The sequence below is a fragment of the Ictalurus furcatus genome, chromosome 16 (assembly GCF_023375685.1).
Source record: "Ictalurus furcatus strain D&B chromosome 16, Billie_1.0, whole genome shotgun sequence".
In the NCBI taxonomy this organism is placed as follows: domain Eukaryota; kingdom Metazoa; phylum Chordata; class Actinopteri; order Siluriformes; family Ictaluridae; genus Ictalurus; species Ictalurus furcatus.
The window spans coordinates 21,429,157-21,448,788 of NC_071270.1; the positions used below are offsets into that span (position 1 = coordinate 21,429,157).

Below are 19,632 nucleotides of genomic sequence, written 5' to 3' on the forward strand. Positions count from 1 at the left end.
GAGGTGGGGCCTCCATGGACCGGACTAGTTTGTCCCACACATCCCACAGATGCTCGGATCGGATTGAGATCTGGAGAATTTGGAGGCCAAGTCAACACTTTGAATTCTTTGTCATGTTCCTCAAACCATTCCTGACCATTGCAAACCATTGCAATGTGTCAGGGTGCGTTATCCAGCTGAAAGAGGCCAATACTGTTGCCATGAAGGGGTGTACTTGGTCTGCAACAATGTTTATGTAGGTGGTACGTTTCAAAGTAACATCCACATGTATGCCAGGACCCAAGGTTTCCCAGCAGAACATTGCCCAGAGCATCACTCTTCCTCCACTAGTGTACCTCCACACATTGCCCACTTCCCATAATGCATCCTGGTGTCATCTCTTCATCAGGTAAGGTGCACACGCACCTGACTGTCCACATGATGTAAAAGAAAACATGACTCATCAGACCAGACCACTTTCTTCCATTGCTCCAAGGTCCAGTTCTGATGCTCACATGCCCATTGTAGGCACTTTCAGTGGTCAGCATGGACTCTCTGACCGGTCTGTGGCTACGCAGCCCCATATGCAGCAAGCTGCAATGCACTATGTGTTCTGATACCTTTCAGAACATCATAGCAAGCATGAACCTTTTCAGCAATTTGTGCTACTTTAGCTCTTCTGTTGGATTGGACCAGACAGGCTAGCCTTCACTCCCCACGTGCATCAGTGAGCCTTGGGTGCCCATGAGCCTGTTGCTGGTTCACTGGTTGTCCTTCCTTGTACCACTTTTAGTAGGTACTAACTACTGCTCTGCCATTTTGGAGATGCTCTGACCCATTCGTCTAGCCATCACAATTTGGCCCTTCCAATTTTTCCTGCTTCCAACACATCAACTTCAAGAACTGACTGTTCACTTGCTGCCAAATATATTCCACTCCTTGACAGGTGGCATTGTAATGAGATCAATGGTACTCACTTCACTGGTCATTGGTGTTAATGTTATGGCTGATTGGTGTACAATGGCATGACAAAGCTAACAAGGTGATTAGGGCTGTCAAAGCATCCTTCACCACTGCATCGATTCTCAAGTGCCCTAACCCTTCCTTACCCTTTTATTGTTGAACTGGATGTTTCTGAATGGAGGTGTGACTTGGCACAGTCATGTTCTGCTTTCATCATGTTTCTCCTCCTTTGGTTTCTCCATGTATATCATTTGCCTGCCTCTTTTCCCCATCCTTCCCCTGTTGTTTTGCCTTTTATACTCACCCAGTTAGCATTTTGTCTTATAGTATGCATCTCCACTAAGTCCGTCTTAGACAATGTGCCTCAGAAATGCAGTTTTCATAATCCTAAACTAAAGGCTGAGCATCCTTTTTTTTTTTTTTTTTTTTTTTTAGCTTTGTGGCTCCAATACAACAATAAAAAACACTAAAACATGACACCAAACATGTCTTGGTTGATTGACTATGCTGGGGTAAGGGAGACAGTGTGTACATTTCTTTATTTGGGTCAGAAAGTTATACAGTTAGAGGGATGAGAAAGACATGCCCGAAGCTGTTTTGGATTTATTGGGGTTAGTTGCTCATGATCACACACTCGGCTCATGGGAAATCAAAACCCTCGGCCATGCTTTCTCCACAGAGAAGTTAAAACTCCCTGGGTGTCATTCCAGATTAGCAAAGGAACAATAAGCACACTGTACATTACAAAATTCCACTAACAGTGGTCACATGCTTTATCACCTTACATTGGTTTTTAAGTTTCATTTCCTGAATGGGGTGCCAATTGGAAAACATCGTGTTTCCTTTATCTTTGGTCCAAGTTTCTCTTGGGAGCTATTATGACCTTTTATAGTGAACACACACACACACACACTCAGGATGGGAAGCGTATGGAACATCACCCGTCACCTACAGTGTGGACACCCACCAGTATTTAGAAACACCACCTCTGACAGATGTCCCAATATGCAAACAGTTTTTGTAGCCATGTAAGTGTCCATCTATCCTTGTTTGTAGAATTTTCCTTGCAGAATGCTTCTAGTTCTGAAATATTATTATGCGGTCTTTTATGCACAGCATGTTTAAGCTCTACCTACATTTTCTAAATGATATATAAGTCAGGGGACTGGGAAGGCCATTCCACAAGCTTCAGTTCGCATTTCCTGTAGTTCATGGTCTCTTTTCATTTTCAGTTTCTTGACTGAATGTGTCACATTTGTTTCATGAATTGCTGAAATATACCAGAATCCATTCTTCCATCTGTCTGTGAAATGTTTCCTGTGCTACTGGCTGCCATACAACCCCAGACACAATAGATCCACCTTATGTGTATTATTAATGCTGCTCCTTTTTTCTGGCTTATCTACATGTTGTTTTGCACACACTTTCACCTTTGTGATGAGGTCACAGGGAAGGTTTCCATCTGATGACTCTCCTATACAGATCTTGCATCCTATGGCACTTTTCCACTGCATGGTATGGCTTGACTAGACTCTGCTCTGATCGCTTTTTGGGGGCTTTCCACTGTGGATAGTACCTGGTACCTGGTATTTTTTTTAGTACCACCTAGGTTCCAAGTGAGCCAAGCCAATACTAAATATGAGCCACGCATTGAGGGAGTAGGGAATTCTCCTTATTTTCCTTCTATATTTTACCTGGATAAATGTGTCAGTTAATAAAGACTTTGCGTATGGTAATGTTCTGTTAATTGAAAATTATGCATCATTTATCTTATTACAGATAAAATTACAACAAAGGTTTCTGTCTGAGATTTTTACATCTCACTTGTTACCGATTTCCAAACAGGTGTTTATCGAAGTCACTCCTGTCACAGCTGAATCTAACTTAGTCATATCGAGCACTACGTAGGTTCGTAAAATATTTTACATCCTTAATAGGGTACATGTTCAGTGAACAGGAAAGGCATTTGGAATACGGCCTGACCATGTATTCGTACAGGTCTTCGATAATACAACATTATTCCTGCGTGAAAGTGAGTGGAAGATGGCACCTACGTGGAGGTGGCACTAAAGTGCAGTGGTAAAGCAAGCACAGAAAAGTAAAGCGAGCCAAGTTGAGTCGAATCGAACCGTACTGCGCAGTGGAAAAATGGCTTTAGTGTCAGTGTTTTGCCTTTCTGCCCAGCATATGGCCAGTTCTATGTGAGAGTTGAGTTCTATCTTGGTCTTCCAGATCTTACCTTGACTTCCACAGTTCCCCTTAATGGTCATTTCTTAATGATATTTTGGACAGTGGAAAGAGCTTTGACATCATAGCCTTCCTCTGCTTTGTAGGCATCAATGAGGATTCATTTTCAGATCCTCAGTCAGTCATCAGCTGCTGAGAGGAGCCCATGGTTGTTGAGTGTTAGCACAAGGTTTGAAGAGTCAGAGGACTGATTACACTCTGCAATTGATTTTCTTAATGTTTTTAATTCTTTACCTGACTGACAAGTCCTAATGAGTCAATGAATGCTTAACGAGCTAATTAAATGAAATTAAATTAACTGTGCGTTAACATTTGCCAAACTTTTTTAATTGTTTTATTTATTTTATGTTTAGCTGCAGCGATTGCGTTCTTCGCATTGCAAAAATCAATAAAATATGTGATTGGGCCAGGGATGCCCAAATGTTTGTATATAACTGTAAATAGATTTTAAAAAAAAATAATAATAATTTACACTGTTTTTATTGCAGTAGTTTGTTTGTGGTAATAAGAAGTATTTTTATTTTTTGGAGATAGACTGCACTACCAATGAGATAATCATTGTATACATTTGATACTGTAAACAAACAAGCACAAATACTTTTTGTGCTAGTATAATCAAATCTGATTACGTTATCAAAGGAAAATTTAACAGTTTATCTAATCCTACCGGCAAAACTCATGACTCTATATGGTGAATAAGCCACTCACCGCCACGGGATAGTAGGCAGTTAAATGAGAGGACAGTAAAGCTCATTTTAATCTGTTTTAGTTAACCAAAGTGCATATATACGGCAATGTCTTTCCACGACCGCTATGCTAGACATATTTATGGGTTCTTGGCATGGTTTTATGAACACTGGATAACCTCCGGTATGCATATCATCGTCGTGCAGCCAACTTTTTCCTGGAATTTCTCAAGTTCCAACAGGATTGGCACTTGTTCCAAATGATAGGGAACACTTGTGGTAATCTAGTGTCAATAGAACCACATTTATGTACGGCATTTTCTCATGAGGACGAACTGAAATGGTTTTCAGAGGTGACTGATGCATTCACGTCTCTAGGAAGGGTGATTTTGTCAGACCCTCTAGACTCTGTTGAAGTCTCCAGTCTCTGTTTATACAGGGGAGCTAATCGTGTGTTTCGTCCAGGACAGGTGAACAGAATTATAATTCCCTTCGGAAATACTGATCGACAACAGCATTCAAGAGCCTTTGAGACTGACTGAAGTTATCTGTTGTATTTTGTTTTCTCCAGCACACATTTGGTTGCTTTTGGAAAAATCTATCGATTCCTCACTTGCCATAGTATTTCGAAATAAATTGTTTTATTTTCAGTTTTGTAGTTTTTAATACCAGCTGTAGGATGAGTATACTTCATTTAGCGTTAATTGCATTCTTGACCTCATATCTTCCCAATCTTTCACTTCAGGGAATAAATGTGTCTGAACATGGTCGTCATGCTTGTATTTTTCAGTATTTGCTTCTACTTGCTTTTTTTTTTTTTTTTATCCGTCATGGCCAGCATTGGGTATAAATCACTGGACAACAGCCATACAGTATGTACTAAAGAAAACTGATTATGAATGAGTGTATGTGTGAGTGCGTCTGTTTATTACAAACGTCATGTTTCTTCATGCAGAACCTGAAGGCAGGAATATCACACCTATTCAGAAAACATACCTATTAGTCATTTTTTCCATCCTGAATAAAGAAATGTAGAGCATAGTATTAAGTAGATTTTTAAATGGACGTTTAAGCGTATTTTTCGGACTGTACGACTGGGCTTTTGGGCATGTACTACAGAGAGAGAAAAGGAAACAAAATAAGGAGGATGGCTTTATCATGTGGGTTGTGAATGCATGCGTGCATGTGTGTGTGTGTGTGTGTGTGTGTGAATGACTCCTGTGGTATAAAATGTAATAGTACACCTGGAATTGTCTTGCAATGCAGGTGTGTGTGTGTGTGTGTGTAAATGACTCCTGTGGTATAAAATGTAATAGTACACCTGGAATTGTCTTGCAATGCAGGTGTGTGTGCGTGTAAGTGTGTGTGTGTGTGTGTGTGTGTGTGTGTGTGTGTGTGTGTGTGTGCGTGTGTGTGTGATTTTAACCTCTTAATCATTAACCTTTTTTCTATGGATGAAATTCATTCCATATATAGCCTCAGGCTGTGCTCCAATAACACACACATTTGCTTGACCTCCCTTTCAGTGTCCACTGCCATCGTAAAGGCTATTTAGTTCCTGTCTACTATTGCTATCTACACCTTGATTTTGCCAAAACTTTGGCAAACTTGGTCACTGTAATAGATTGCCTAGCTTTAAGTTGACTTTTAGCAAATCCGGCTAGCTACAGGTAGTCAGGTTGATACCTGGTAATGTTAACATTAGGTAGCTCTTGAAGGCTTGCTTAGCTATGTCATCCATAGTCTTTTATGTCAATTGCATTGTTGCGCCAAGGAAGTGAAAAGAAGGGATGAAATTTGACCTAAGCTGCACCCCAGGCCATTCCATTCCTACCCACTATTGCTATCTGTTATCAGAAATTAGGCATAGGGAGAATTCAAATCTAATCACAAGCCAGATTTTATTTCAAGACAGAAGAGAAGCTCACAGGAAACATCTGTGAGATGCAGAGCAGTAGAGTGGAAGAGAGAGTAGTTCCTTTGTGTTTGTAATTGTGATGTTGTTATGTAGAACTAAACAGAGCAAAATCATTTGTTAATCTACATTAACATATATTATTCATTTAAATGATTGGTACATCCTATAGAATATTCATAAAATGATCATTTGTTTATTACACATGATCAAGCGGATGACCAGTGTGATGAAAAGCAAAACCGGGTCAAAGCAGATTAGTTGATATCTTTACTTTAGGCTTATGAGTTTGGGTTTACTAATGAAGGACATTTATTTATGAAGGACTTGAAGGACCATACTTGTCATTCTTCCAACATGACTGTGTAATAACAGAAGATGAGTTCAGATAAGATAGAAGCACACATAAGATAATCAATGCAGAAATAAAGGTTTGTCACAAACTGACCCCAAATACAGATCCATTGCTACCTAGTTAGCTAGTTGATCAGAAGCTAATTATGTAGCCATTCTGATAGATAGCTATCTAAATTGCAAGGCTTTTCACCATCTTATGGGTCATTCCATTCCTACACAGTAATGCTATCTACAGTGAGTTAGCTGAGCAGAAGCTAATTCTATAGCTAACGAGATAGTTGTATTTTTTTTTTTCAGTCCTATGGCCCATTCCACTTTTACACAATAATGCTATCTAGTTAGCTATAAATCCTGTGTAGTAGCTGTTAGAACTTTATTGCCTTCCTAATGAAACAAAAGTTTTCACACCACACAGCCATTGACCGCTATGTTTTTTCCGCATTCACTTCCTTTGTATCCTTTGTTTCTGATGTCCCTGGGGTACATCTCCCTTTTCAACTTGTGTTTCTGAGGCTTGTTTCTGTGTCCTATTTCCCTTGTCAACCGCCCCCCCCTTCCCCCCACACACACATTAGGCCTCTTGTGTTTCCTTGTAAGTCATGTAAATCATCTGAGAAGATGTTTATCCACTCAGCATATGCGATTCTTTATGGTTCTACAAAACAGTCAAGAGTTTGCTTAAAATCAGTGTGTGAATCTTCACTTTAGATGTTTATATGTTATAAGGTGTGAAGATGAGATATTTTAACCGTATGATTGATGGTATATCATATAAACTCAGCAAAAAAAAGAAATGCCCCCTTTTCAGGAGACGGTATTTTAAAGATCATTTTGTAAAATCCAAATAAGCTTTACAGATCTTTACTGGAAAGGGTTTACACTATGTTTTTCATGCTTGTTCAATGAAGCATAAATAATTGTTGCACATGCACCTGTGGTACAGTCCTTAAGACACTAACAGTTTACAGGCGGTAGGCAATTAATGTCACAGTTACAGTAACTTAGGACACTAAAGAGACCTTTCTACTGACTCTGAAAAACACCAGAAGAAAGATGCCTAGGGTTCCTGCTCACCTGCGTGAACATGCCATAGACCTGCTGCAGGGAGGCATGAGGACTGCAGATGCAGCCAGAGAAATAAACTGCAATGTCTGTAATGTAAAACGTCTAAGACAGTGCTACAGGGAGACAGGAAGGACAGCTGATCGTCCTTGCAGTGGAAAATTACATGTAACCGTGTGTCCCCCCAGACGTGATCGAGAACTTGCAGATGCCTTGGTGGAAGAGTGGAGGAACATCTCACAGCAAGAACTGACAAATCTAGTGCAGTCCATGAGGATGAGATGCACTGTAGTAGTTATAGTAGACACACCACATACTGACTGTAACTTTTAATATTGACCCCCCCCTTTGTTCAGGGATTCATTATTCCATTTCTGTTCGTCAAATGTCTGTGAAACTTGTTCAGTTCATGTCTCAGTTGTTGAATCTTTTTATGTTAAAACAAATATTTACACATGTTAAGAAATTTGCTGGAAATAAAAGCAGTTGAATGTGAGAGGACATTTCTTTTTCTTTTTTTTTTGTTGCGTATATGTCATCGTGTTTAGGAATGTGTTTATCCTGACATATATAGATACTGTCAGAGCCCCCTATCTGCATTGAAACATTTTGTAGAAATGTTTTTTTTACTAATGGAGCGGCATGGTGGTGTAGCAGGTAGCATTACTGTCTCTCAGCTCCAGCGTCACTGCTTGGTCTTGAGCTCAGGTTTCTGTCTGTATGGAGTTTCACAATTTCTCCCATTGTCCTTGCTGCTTTCCTCCCATAACCCAAAAATATGCTGGTAGGTTGATTGGCTATGCTAAATTGCCTGTGAATTGAGATTGCGTACAGTGCACTGTCATGGATTGGCGTCCCATCTGTAATGTATTCCTACCTCATTACTAATGAATGATTGTTATGTTCAGAAATTGTTAGTTTCAGCTATATATTGATAAAGTACCATCCACTCTTTAGCTAGAAACTACTATTCAGATTCCCTCCCCTTCTGTTCATCAATGGTATGTTCCAGTTTCACAGAGATCCCACCTTTGCTCCTGTCTAAAACTGTTTTTCCTCTGTCTTGTTTTTCATTCAGAGAGTGACCTTTTGTCTCTTAACTATCAGATGACTGCTGAGACTTGACATATTGTTCTTGTGTTATTAAATGTGTTTCCATTCCCCAAAGTATCGACATGCATGTTCCTCAGTGTTATGTCTGTCTTCTTGTTTTAGCTCGAGTGTGTGAATTTCGTTCCAAACGAGCTACTCTGTCTAAAATATTATGGCTGTTTGTGGTTTGGAGGGGTGGGTTATATTGTCTGAACATGTAGTGCGAGCTCACTATCATTTTGGTATATGGAGAGGATTCTTGGACATCGGGAATAGCTATGAGACTCAAGCAATTCTTTAGAAAAAAGATTAGTGTTGTTTAATGTACCTAAAGAACCACCCGGGAACAGCAATTATTCATAGCCGATTATGTTTGATAAATAAAGTCTAAGAGAATCTTGGTGTCCTGAGTTTGCTGTTTCAGCATGTTAAGCCATGTTAAGCTGTTTTCATATCGGTGGTTTATATGTAGAAAAATGTGTAGCCTATAACGATGGCTTTGAGGCTGTTTCTTTTGGCAGTGTAGCGCGTTTTCCTTGTTAGCTGCTTCAATACATTTAAGGGATACTCAAGTATTTTTCTTAAGCTAATCTCTGTGGGAGATAAGGTGTAATGGGTGAGCAGAAATAGAAACTATCTTTAATATCTACTGATCTACTATCTATTCAAATAGATGTTTACAAGAAGAATGGTCACCTTTTTCATGGTCACAATCTGGAATGTTCTGATCAGTGTTCTGGGTGCTTTCTTAGCAAGTTTTTAACACATTTGAGGGAAATGTTGATATTCCTGACTGTTTGGTCTCATTTTTACTGAAACTGTACCTTTACTTTGTTCATATAAAAGAATCCATGATGATCTGCTAGCTAACTAAACTATTAGCCTCAGCCATTAGCTAGCTTAAGTTTGAGTCCATATTTCCCAGTTGCTTAGCAACATTTTTGCCCAAATTTAACTACTTAAATGGTAGCAGTACTGTGTGTTTCCCATTACGATGCCTAAACCACATTGGAACTGATATAAAATAATATTCTAACTCTGAATATCCTAACCCAATAATTGAAGCTCAACGTTTTATGCCATTAATGTTGCCCTCTTTCAGTATGGGAAGTTGTTACAAGATACTGTGATGAACACATCAGGACTACACTGAATAATTGTTCTAATAAAGTTTGTCATTTTTAAGGGATATTCTGTTAGAAGGCGGCTCGGCAGTAGACGCTGCTATTTCTGCGCTGCTATGTACATCACTAATTAATCCTCAGAGCATGGGAATTGGAGGAGGCTCCATCTTCACCATCATGAACAAAGACGGTATGTTTAATTACTGTTTTCAGCGCACCCGCATTCACTTCACCTACTGGGTTTGTATCCTAATCAGAGCCAAAGGTGTGCGCTTTAAGTCTCATTAAAGATAAATGCCTCATTCTCTCAGCTAACTGCTCAGAGTTGGACAAAGGAACTCAAGCAAGGGAAAGTGGAGGGGAAACATCTAAGTGTCACTCAACCGACATCAGTGTTTCCTGTGTCACTGACCTGGTATAGGAACTATTATTGTCTCTTCATGGCCCAAGTTTTGAAAAGTTGAAAAATGTTAACAGCTGTTATTTTGCAGCTTTGTAAAAATATTTGTCTTGGCCCAAAACCAGCTGAAACCAAATATGACAACTTGAGTGTTACAACATACTGATGATCTAGCATGAACAACATATATACATATATGCAGCGGGGGAAATAAGTATTAGCGCCAACTTTTTTTTCAGTAAATATATTTCCAATGAGGCCATTCACATGAAATTTTCACCAGACATCAGTATTAACTCAAGAAATCTGGAAATGTAAAGAATTCACAACATTAAAGTCCATAAATGAAGTTATGTGTAATAAAGAGGAATAACACAGGAAGTATTGAATACTTAGTGGAGAAGCCATTGTTTGTAATGACAGCTTCAATGTATGACAGCTTCCTGTATGAAGAAATTAATCAGCCGCAGTATTGTTACTATACTTTTACTCACCTCAAAAAAGTTTTTTAACACATCTAGATGTAAATACCAGGAAATGGAAGCTGAGTTTCCGATCTGTTGTCTCATATTCATATTTTGATTTCAAACCCAAGTGTCTTCACTGTATAGCAAAAACAATAGAATCGGCTTTACCATTCCAATACTTTTGGAGGGGAATTAATATGCCAGAGAAGTACTGTAGGGCATTTGAGCATAATAATAATAATGACAATAATAATAATAATAATAATAATAATAATAATGTATTGCTTTTCTAGGTGGTGTGAGCGTGATCAACTCAAGAGAAACGGTCCCTAAAAGCTTCCCACCAAACCTGCTGGACAAATGTCCCACTTCCATAACATTAGGTCAAATCGGTAGGTCAATCTGCATCAGTTTACTAATCTTATCATTTTACTTAGAGGTGTGACAATATACAGGTAATATACACTCACCATCCAACTCAGAGTTGTATTGTTGCCAGTGTGCTGTACCAGTATGATACAGACGGCATGTTATATTAAACTGGCTACAAGATTGTTATGTTGTAAATGAGACAAAGTAGTAGAGTATAACAACTTTATATTTAAAAAAAAAGTTGTCAGATATATTAAACATTGTGAGATCAGCCGTTTTTTAAATCCTCAAACCAGCCCATCTGGTACCCACATCCATGCCACAGTTAACATCACAGAAATCACACTTTTTCTTCATTCTGATGTTGATGTGAACATTACCTGAAGCTCTTGACCTGTATCCACATGATTTGTTTTGCACTGCGCTGCTGTCACCTGATTGGCTGATTAGATACTTGCATGAATGTGCAGTTGTACATGTGTTCCTAATAAAAAGGTTGGTGAGTGGATTAGGCATTTAAAAACATCATTGTTACAGTCTTGCTCTAAAATGTAAATAGATCTCCTGGGCTGATTGACCAGAACACTGATAAAGCCTACACTTGTACTTGTACTTGTATTTTCACACGGATACCAGATACTCATAAGGCATTGTGTTTAATTCAACCCCATACGGCCACTGAAAGCCTAAATCTAAACCAAACACACAAGATCTGATTGTGAAATAACAGATTCCAGGCCAAACCCACAGAACCATACAAGGAACATTTTTTGCTTATTCATTTCGGATACATTTTTATTCTATTCTATTCTAAATGCGTAAATGATTAGCGCGTAATGCAATGCCTGGATTAGATCCTCTCTCACTTCAGCTAATCAGAACACTCTACTGCACCTATATTAATATCTAATGGTGTGTGTGTGTGTGTGTGTGTGTGTGTGTGTGTAGGTGCACAGTGGATTGGTGTTCCAGGTGAGCTGCGTGGTTATCAATATGCTCACTCCAGGTTTGGTAAACTGCCTTGGGCTCGACTGTTCCAGCCCAGCATTAAACTGGCCAGAAAAGGCTTTCCTGTTCCCGAGTACTTAGGCAATCTTCTCAAACACCCAATCATCACTAAACTGGTGCAGAGCACGTCATTGTGGTACTGACACACACACACACACACACACACACACATTCAGATATATTCATAAATACAGACACAATACACACATGTGGTTTCAGGCATCTCATGGATTCAGGCTTTGTTGATCAGATCATAAACATACACACACACACACACACACACACACACACACACACACAGAGCACTCTGTATTGTTTCTAGTTCTTCTCGTTTTTCTCCTCTTTCCTCTAATTCTACTTGTTGCTCCACTTTTCTGCTTGTCTTGGTTCCATCGTTACCCTTATTTCCTTATTTCCGAGTCCACCGAACCACCTACCTTCTTCTACTTCCCTTCTAGTTTTCTGAGTTGCCCTGGTTTCTTGTACCTCTGTGTCTGGTCTGATCTGTTGAACTCTGCATGTCTGCCTGAAGAATGATGGCTTTTGATCATGTTAAATGGAAATTCCTGAATAAAGCAACTTTATTATGAATGACATCCATCCATCTGTCTGACACGTGTTAGAAAACCCGTCAGCCTGGTACTGGACAACACATACATGTAGCTACCTAGCATTTAATCAGACGGCTGATCTGTAGTGAATTGTTGTGTGGTTTTTGTTCGTGTGTTGTTTTTGTAGTCAAGCATTTTGCCGCGAGAATAAAACCATGATCGGTCCAGGCGATACACTACGGTACCCAAAACTTGCTGACACTCTGGAAATGATTGCGGAAAAGGGGCCCGACGCTTTTTATACAGGCAAAATCGCAGAAGACTTAATCCAGGATGTGAAGGCAGAAGGTACTTTAGTGTGTGTGTGGGTGTTTGTGTGAGTGTGTGTGAGAGAGAGAAACTATGAATATGTTAGTGTTTGGTTAACAGATTTAAATGGCTCATTTGACACCAAATAGAATATAAAGAAATAATATGGCAAACATTGAAATAAATTCACTTCATTGTGTGTGTGTGTGTGTTTCAGGTGGATCATTGTCATTAGAGGATCTAAGCTCTTTTAAGGTGAGAATGACTATTGTGTTACTGTATGTATTTTAGTGGACTTGTGTTATATTGTTTGATGTGTGTTTATTATATGTGTTATTGTGTGTGTTCAGGTGAGGTTCGATGAAGCGTTATCGGTTCCGCTGGGCGATTTTACGATGCATTTCCCTCCGCCGCCATTTGGAGGCACTCTACTCAGCTTCATCCTCAATGTCATGCAGGGTTCGTTTAACTAAAATCACCAAAGAAGAGATACAATAAAAATTTAATACAGTATAAGTACCAAAAATGACATAACTCATGTAGGATGTGTGTGTTTGTGTGTTTTGCAGGTTTTGGACTGTCTCCACCATCCGTGAAGGGTGAGGAGAGAAAACTGACACTTCATAGATACATAGAAACACTAAAGTTCGCAAACGGACAGAAGAAGAATATCAGAGACCCGCTGCACAGCCAGTACAGAGTAAGCATATTTGTATTCGATAGTAGATTGAGTGTGAGTGTGTGTGAGTTCTAGGGAAGTACTGACACACATACACCTTGATACATCCACCAACACACCAACTCGTCGATACATCCATGTCCCAGTACACTCCCTGCCACACTAAAATACACTCAACTTGACCTCATTATAAATTCCTGATTCAAATCTTTGCTCATTCCTGTTTGCTTGTCTTTTTGTGTCTAGTTTAATGTGACTTGTGATGCCATTGTCCTCATTTTGGTTGATTATTACTTCCTGTAGAATCTGAACAACATCCAGCTTGCTCAATTTAGGGGTGAAAAAATCATGAATTCATTAGCTACACCACTGGGCAAGTGGAAGCTCCAGTGCTGCCCAGTCCCATGTGATTGGTTATCTAGGCTAAGTGAGGAATATTCAGCTTATCTCTTTTTACCAGAGGCCAAAAAAATGGAATTTCTACCTATGTTTTTTTGCCCGTGTTCAGCATTGAATTTATTTGTGATGTCACACTCCACAGTAGTACTTAATGGCTCATATGAAAGTAGATACTCAGGGCTTTAAGAATTTGCAGTGTTTCACAAGTTGTTGTTTTTTTAATCTAGCCTACTAGGTTTAAATATTATTATTTTATTGTAGCGGTGTTTTGCTATTAAAAAAAGCTTTAGGTTGTCCTGTCTGTTTTGTGTCTGTGGAGAGGTGTGAATTATTTGTCCAGCAGGGGGCTCACACCCCTCCCCTTTCCCATCACCCTGCTCACCAGCAGCTAAACACAGAGTCACAATAGTTCACACTAGGGCTGCAATTAATGATGATTTTCATAGTTGGCTGATTATTTTCTTGATTAATCGGATGGGGGGAAAACTTTCAGGTTAGTAAAAAACTAATGGGTTCCATTTGAGACGATATTACCTTTCTAAAATTCATACACTAGACCAATGGTTCTCAACCTTTTGTGAGCTTTGGACCCCTAGAATATTTCGAACAATCCACAAGGACCCCCTCACTCCACAACAATTATAGGCTATATATTAAACAGTCATTTCTATATATGTTGCTTTATTTTGATAATATTTAACATGAATAATATTAACATTAAAACTGAATCAAAACATTTCAAGATTTTATTTTTTACATTTTATTGTTGGTGTGACATTTAATTCGACTCTCTGAATTATCCTTTGTTTATTTTTTCCATCAATGCAACACTTGAACTTGTCTACCACTCATAGGTTTTTGCGAATTATCATTTCATTTGTAGATAAACTTTAAATAAATCCATCAATGAACGATCGTCAGCTCAGCTAACGTGATATTTGCCAGTAACCAAATTGATTAATTTTAAAACATCTCATTTGAATATGTTTTGATACATTTAACAAAGAAAACATTATATATATATATATATATATATATATATATATATATATATATATATATATATATATATATATATATATATAAAACATTTTTAAAACTAGACCCCCTGCAATTACACCACTGATCACTAGGGGTCCGTGGGGTTTCCCCTCTCTCTCTCTCTCTCTCTCTCTCTCTCTCTCTCTCTCTCTCTCCCCTCGCTCTCCTCGCTCTCTCTCTCTCAACAAACACAACTTGTGTCTTTTACAGAGAGAAACATATGGGTTATGCATGTAACGCTGTTCCCTTTCAAAGGGAACTTCGACGTTTCATTTAGCATAACACTATGGGAACGCCACCCTGTGGTGTTGCAGGCTTTCTGCCCTCCTCCATTCCCCACACCAGAACAAGAGAAAATACACCTGCTGTGTCCAGTAAGGGCTCTCTGAACTTGCGTCCAATGCTCCGGTCAGTGGCGTAAGACGGAGCAGCTGCTGGTCTGCTTTGGCAGCGACAGTAGAGGTGATGCTGTGTCAAAGCAGCGCATCTCTAATTGGATAGTGGAAGCAATCTCTACTGCTTATGAAGCGCGCGGTCTCGCTACGCCTCTGGGCATAAGGGCTCATTATACTAGGGCGTTCGCCTCTGCGAAGGCTTTGTCCAAAGGGATATCCTTACAGGATGGGTGTGCTGCTGCAGGGTGGTCTACGCCACACACATTCTTTCATTATTACAGCCTGGATATTCATTCCACCCCGGGCTCAAGTGTCTTGCAGTGACCCTCGGGCTTGGGTCTTTTTGGACAGGCCGTACCCTTGGTATGACGGAGTGGGTATTCTCGTTCCCATAGTGTTATGCTAAACGCAACGTCAAAGTTCCCTTTGAAAGGGAACGTCTGGGTTACGCATGTAACCCTGTTCCCTGAGAAGGAAATGAGACGTTGTGTAGCTTTGTCATACCAGGGCAGGCCTGTGAACTGCGTCTTCGCTTCAGATAATAGAGGCTGATGGCACAGTTCACAGGTGCCATATTTATATCATGCGGCACGCTTAATTGCCACGTCGCCTGATCATGGCAGGCCACGCTGTTATACTAAAATAATGCACACCTGCTGACCAATCAGATTCGAGAATTTAACTAATGTATGGTGGCCTAGTTAAGTGCATTAATACAGAGTAATGAACACAAGCTAGTCTATGATTTCTGCTCTTCATTTTGCCACGTACTATCAGCCAGATCCTGCCTCGGCTGATGATTGTAGTGTAGCAAGGCTGTGGGATTTGGAACAAGTATTCAATAGAGAGTATCTTTATTTAAGTTGCTTATCTTTGCTATTCTTGACTGCCTGGTTGCTTATCTTTGCTGTTTTTGACTGTCTGATTGCTAATTTAGTCTCTTTATGGCTTCTTGTCTGTTCAGTTTGGGCCTTCATAATTTTCTGCTAGCTCATTTCGGTTGTTCATCACTTACTGTTCGCTCATTTCCTGTTTCAGGCAGACCATCTGATGGATACAGGCTTTGCTGATCACATCAGGTCGATGATCAGCAGCAGTGGTACACACCCAATTTCTTACTACAATGTCACCCCCTCCACCGATCGATTTGGGACAACGCATGTTTCCGTTCTAGCTAGTGATGGCTCAGCAGTTTCTGTCACTAGCACCATCAATCACATGTGAGTACTGCAGTTACACAGTGTGTGTATCAGATGCTAATATTTGGTAGGGTTTATTTAATTATGTGGGTTTTTTTCCCTGTTTGTTCAGTTTTGGATCAGGTATCTATTCTCCTAAAACGGGGATCATACTGAACAACGAGGTGGCGGATTTCTGTGGAAGAGCTGATTCTGTCTCTGCAGGTAAACTGCTTTCTAGACGATAATAACAACAACAACAACAACAACAATAATAATAATGATAATTATTATTATTATTATTATTACTGTTATTATTATTATTATTGTTATTATTATTATTATTATAGTAATAGAATAATGATAAGAATTGTCTCACACACACACATCCCCTAGTTTTGTCCCTGTTAACCCATCATACACCATTGGTCCATTGTTTCCTGTACCATTAACCCTCACACCATCTTTTTATATTTGGTCATCGTTTCTTGGGGATAAAAATAAAGAAATCACAGGGTTTTTTTTTGTATGCTAATTATTATTGTTTTTTGGTTTTTTTTAGCTTTAATTAATCTGTATCTTGATGTCTGTGCAGGTGAACAGCCACCATCCTCCATGTCACCGGTTATTATCCACTCAAAGCACAGAGAGAAAGTTTTAGTTATCGGAGGATCTGGAGGGAGTCAGATTATCACCGGCATTGCCACGGTAAAGCACACACCGCACACATTGAACGCATGCACACGCACACACACGCACACACACGCACACACACAGAGTATTGTGTCTAGTTCTTCTAGTTTTATTCCTCTGTCCTCTAATTCTACTTGTTGCTCCACTTTCCTCCACTTAGTTACCCTTATTATCTAGTCCACCTAACCACCTACCTTCTTCTACTTCTACTCTCTCTCTCTCTCTCTCTCACTCTCTCTCTCTCTCACTCTCTCTCTATTCTAACACTTAAGATACTACCAAGGTAAAAAAAAAAAAAAATCTGGATTTTCCCATCAGCTAGAACTTATTCAGAGAAGTCAAAATCACATTTATATTACAGAGAATGTTCAGGACAGGTTCGGGAAAGAGAATGTGTGTTGCGGAAAGTGCATGTACAATTTCAAAACTGTTTTACACATCCTGTAAAACTGACAACGTTTAATACATGTATAGTTATGTAATTTACACATCATAGTAATTTCATTAATCATTAAAAAGAAGTTCTTATTGTTTTACATGTGTAAAGCTTGTTAACATTTTGGACTCAACATTTCTAAATAAAGAGTATCTTTAATTGAGACTTAGTACATACTGTACTAACTCGTATAACGCTACATCATGAGAGATAATTGATAAATGTTCTAGAATTTTTGTGATTTTTTTTTTTCTTTACACTTATTCTTTGTCAAATGTTTTTGTGTTCTTTGACCTTTTATACAGGCAATAATGAACAAACTGTGGCTTGGGATGAACCTGGAAGATGCCATCAATGACAAAGTGGTTTTTGTCAGCTCAGATAATTCAGTGTTGGTAGAGCGGGGGTTTAATGAGGTAGATATGATTTCAGAAAAAGTTCAAATTCCTACTGTTTCTCTGCACTATTATACATCAGACCATAAAGCCACTACTCTGTTATTCACACCACTGCCTTTTAGAACTTGCACATACAGGATTGTACCTTACATTTGCACATTTTGAAAGTAAATGAATCTGCGCTGATCGTAACCTCTATAACAGATTATCTTGTAATTGACTTAATGTGTAGCTTTGTCTATTCTCATTGGATAGCATTTCAGTAAGGAATATGTTTTATTCTTCTTAAACCACAGCAATTTGCCAAAGATTGAATTTCTTATTAACGGAAGAACAACACATCATAGTTTTTAATCATTTATAGTTCCGTTTAATACTGTGGAACGTCCACTAAAAAAAAAAATTAGTTTCTGTTACCACTTATAACAGCTATAAACAATTATTCACTCACCAGCCTCTCCTTTTTGAAATGAATAAGATTGTTACAAAGCACTGACACAGTGGAGACTCCTTCCATAAACGAGCACCTTAAAATAATCCTGGGATTTGAATTACAGCCAGAAGTACTGTCAGAGTTGGGCTGTTATAGAAAATAGATCAACACCTTCTGACCAATAAGATTCAAGCATTCGTTTAATCATTGCTCGCTAACTTCAGCTAATGTATGCGATGCGATACATACAAACAAAAATGGCTGATTTTTCAAATATGTCCATAATAAGGTACTTATTTATTGAAAAAAAATAAACAAACAAAAAACAGTATGCTGATTCTGCCTTCAGTATGGGGTGGATGCTGCCTAAAAATGCTGCCTACCTAGGGAGCCACCTCCTGAATGGAATGCAGGACAAGTGACAATATTTTTACGTGTCCAAAATATCACATACTGAACATTAGCGACACATGCTTAGTTGTAACTGACAGTTTCCCTACATTCCCATCAATAAGATGGTCTGTTTTCATTTGTTAACATTACTGTTTGGGGTTTTTTTTCTTTTACAGTCGATGAAGAAAGCCATGCAGTCTTTCGGACATGACGTAAAATATAACCAATTTTCCTTCAATGTTGTGAATGGCATAATGAAAGAGCACGGCTGCATCACCGCTGTCTCTGACGGTAGGAAAAAAGGAGAAGCATCAGGCTACTGATCACACTGGAGCAGATTCAACTCACATCTTAACTCACAACTTTTTCATTTGACTGTAGAGAATCTAGATTATACCATGTCCATATTATACTGTGTGTGAGACTGTACATCTCTGCCTATTACTTATTCCTTATACTGAAGATTTTTATGTAATGTAGCACCCTAATACAGGGAACTGAGTTTATATTTTACTGTAAAATAACATGACCACTTTTTACATGAATTTTCTTGTGTAACACACAAGACTCAAAAGAGATTTGGGGATCCATGTACTGGAGGATGATTAGTTGACAATCCAGTACAAAGTCTAGAAATCAAGGTTTTAAGGAGGGCATTTATCAAACACAATGAGTAAATCCTGGAGGCAAGGGTCAGAAGAGGAAATGCAATCACTACTGTTTCAGATCGTACTCAAACTAAAAACTGGCGAGACTTCGCAATGGTTCTTAGTTAGAGTTGGCTTTATATATATATATATATATATATATATATATATATATATATATATATATATATATATATATATATATATATATATACACTGTGTAAACTAAAAGTTCTTGCCACGTAGTTCACCTTTGCTGGGAGGGAGGTATAATGTCCTGTACTGATGTCACACTAATACAGTAGGACAGTAACCCTAAACAAAAATGACATATTTGCGCATAGTATCTCGAATCACTGAGCTGCCAGTTGTTGCCATAGGAACAACTGCCTATTTTATAACACAAAA

The 19,632-nt window shown here is 38.8% G+C and overlaps 1 protein-coding gene across 1 annotated transcript in view; it reads left to right on the forward strand.

Moving 5' to 3' along the window:
* Positions 1-18,928, forward strand: part of ggt5b (gamma-glutamyltransferase 5b) — a 30,988-nt gene extending 12,060 nt beyond the window's left edge. The window contains exons 2-13 of the mRNA XM_053645341.1: positions 9,488-9,615; positions 10,586-10,684; positions 11,613-11,808; positions 12,411-12,571; positions 12,750-12,787; positions 12,883-12,991; positions 13,102-13,232; positions 16,085-16,266; positions 16,358-16,449; positions 16,820-16,932; positions 17,659-17,769; positions 18,754-18,928. Of these exons, the coding sequence (XP_053501316.1) occupies positions 9,488-9,615; positions 10,586-10,684; positions 11,613-11,808; positions 12,411-12,571; positions 12,750-12,787; positions 12,883-12,991; positions 13,102-13,232; positions 16,085-16,266; positions 16,358-16,449; positions 16,820-16,932; positions 17,659-17,769; positions 18,754-18,900 (1,507 nt within the window). The 3' untranslated portion in view covers positions 18,901-18,928. The remainder of the gene's footprint in view (positions 1-9,487; positions 9,616-10,585; positions 10,685-11,612; positions 11,809-12,410; positions 12,572-12,749; positions 12,788-12,882; positions 12,992-13,101; positions 13,233-16,084; positions 16,267-16,357; positions 16,450-16,819; positions 16,933-17,658; positions 17,770-18,753) is intronic.
* The last annotated feature ends 704 nt before the right edge of the window (positions 18,929-19,632 follow it).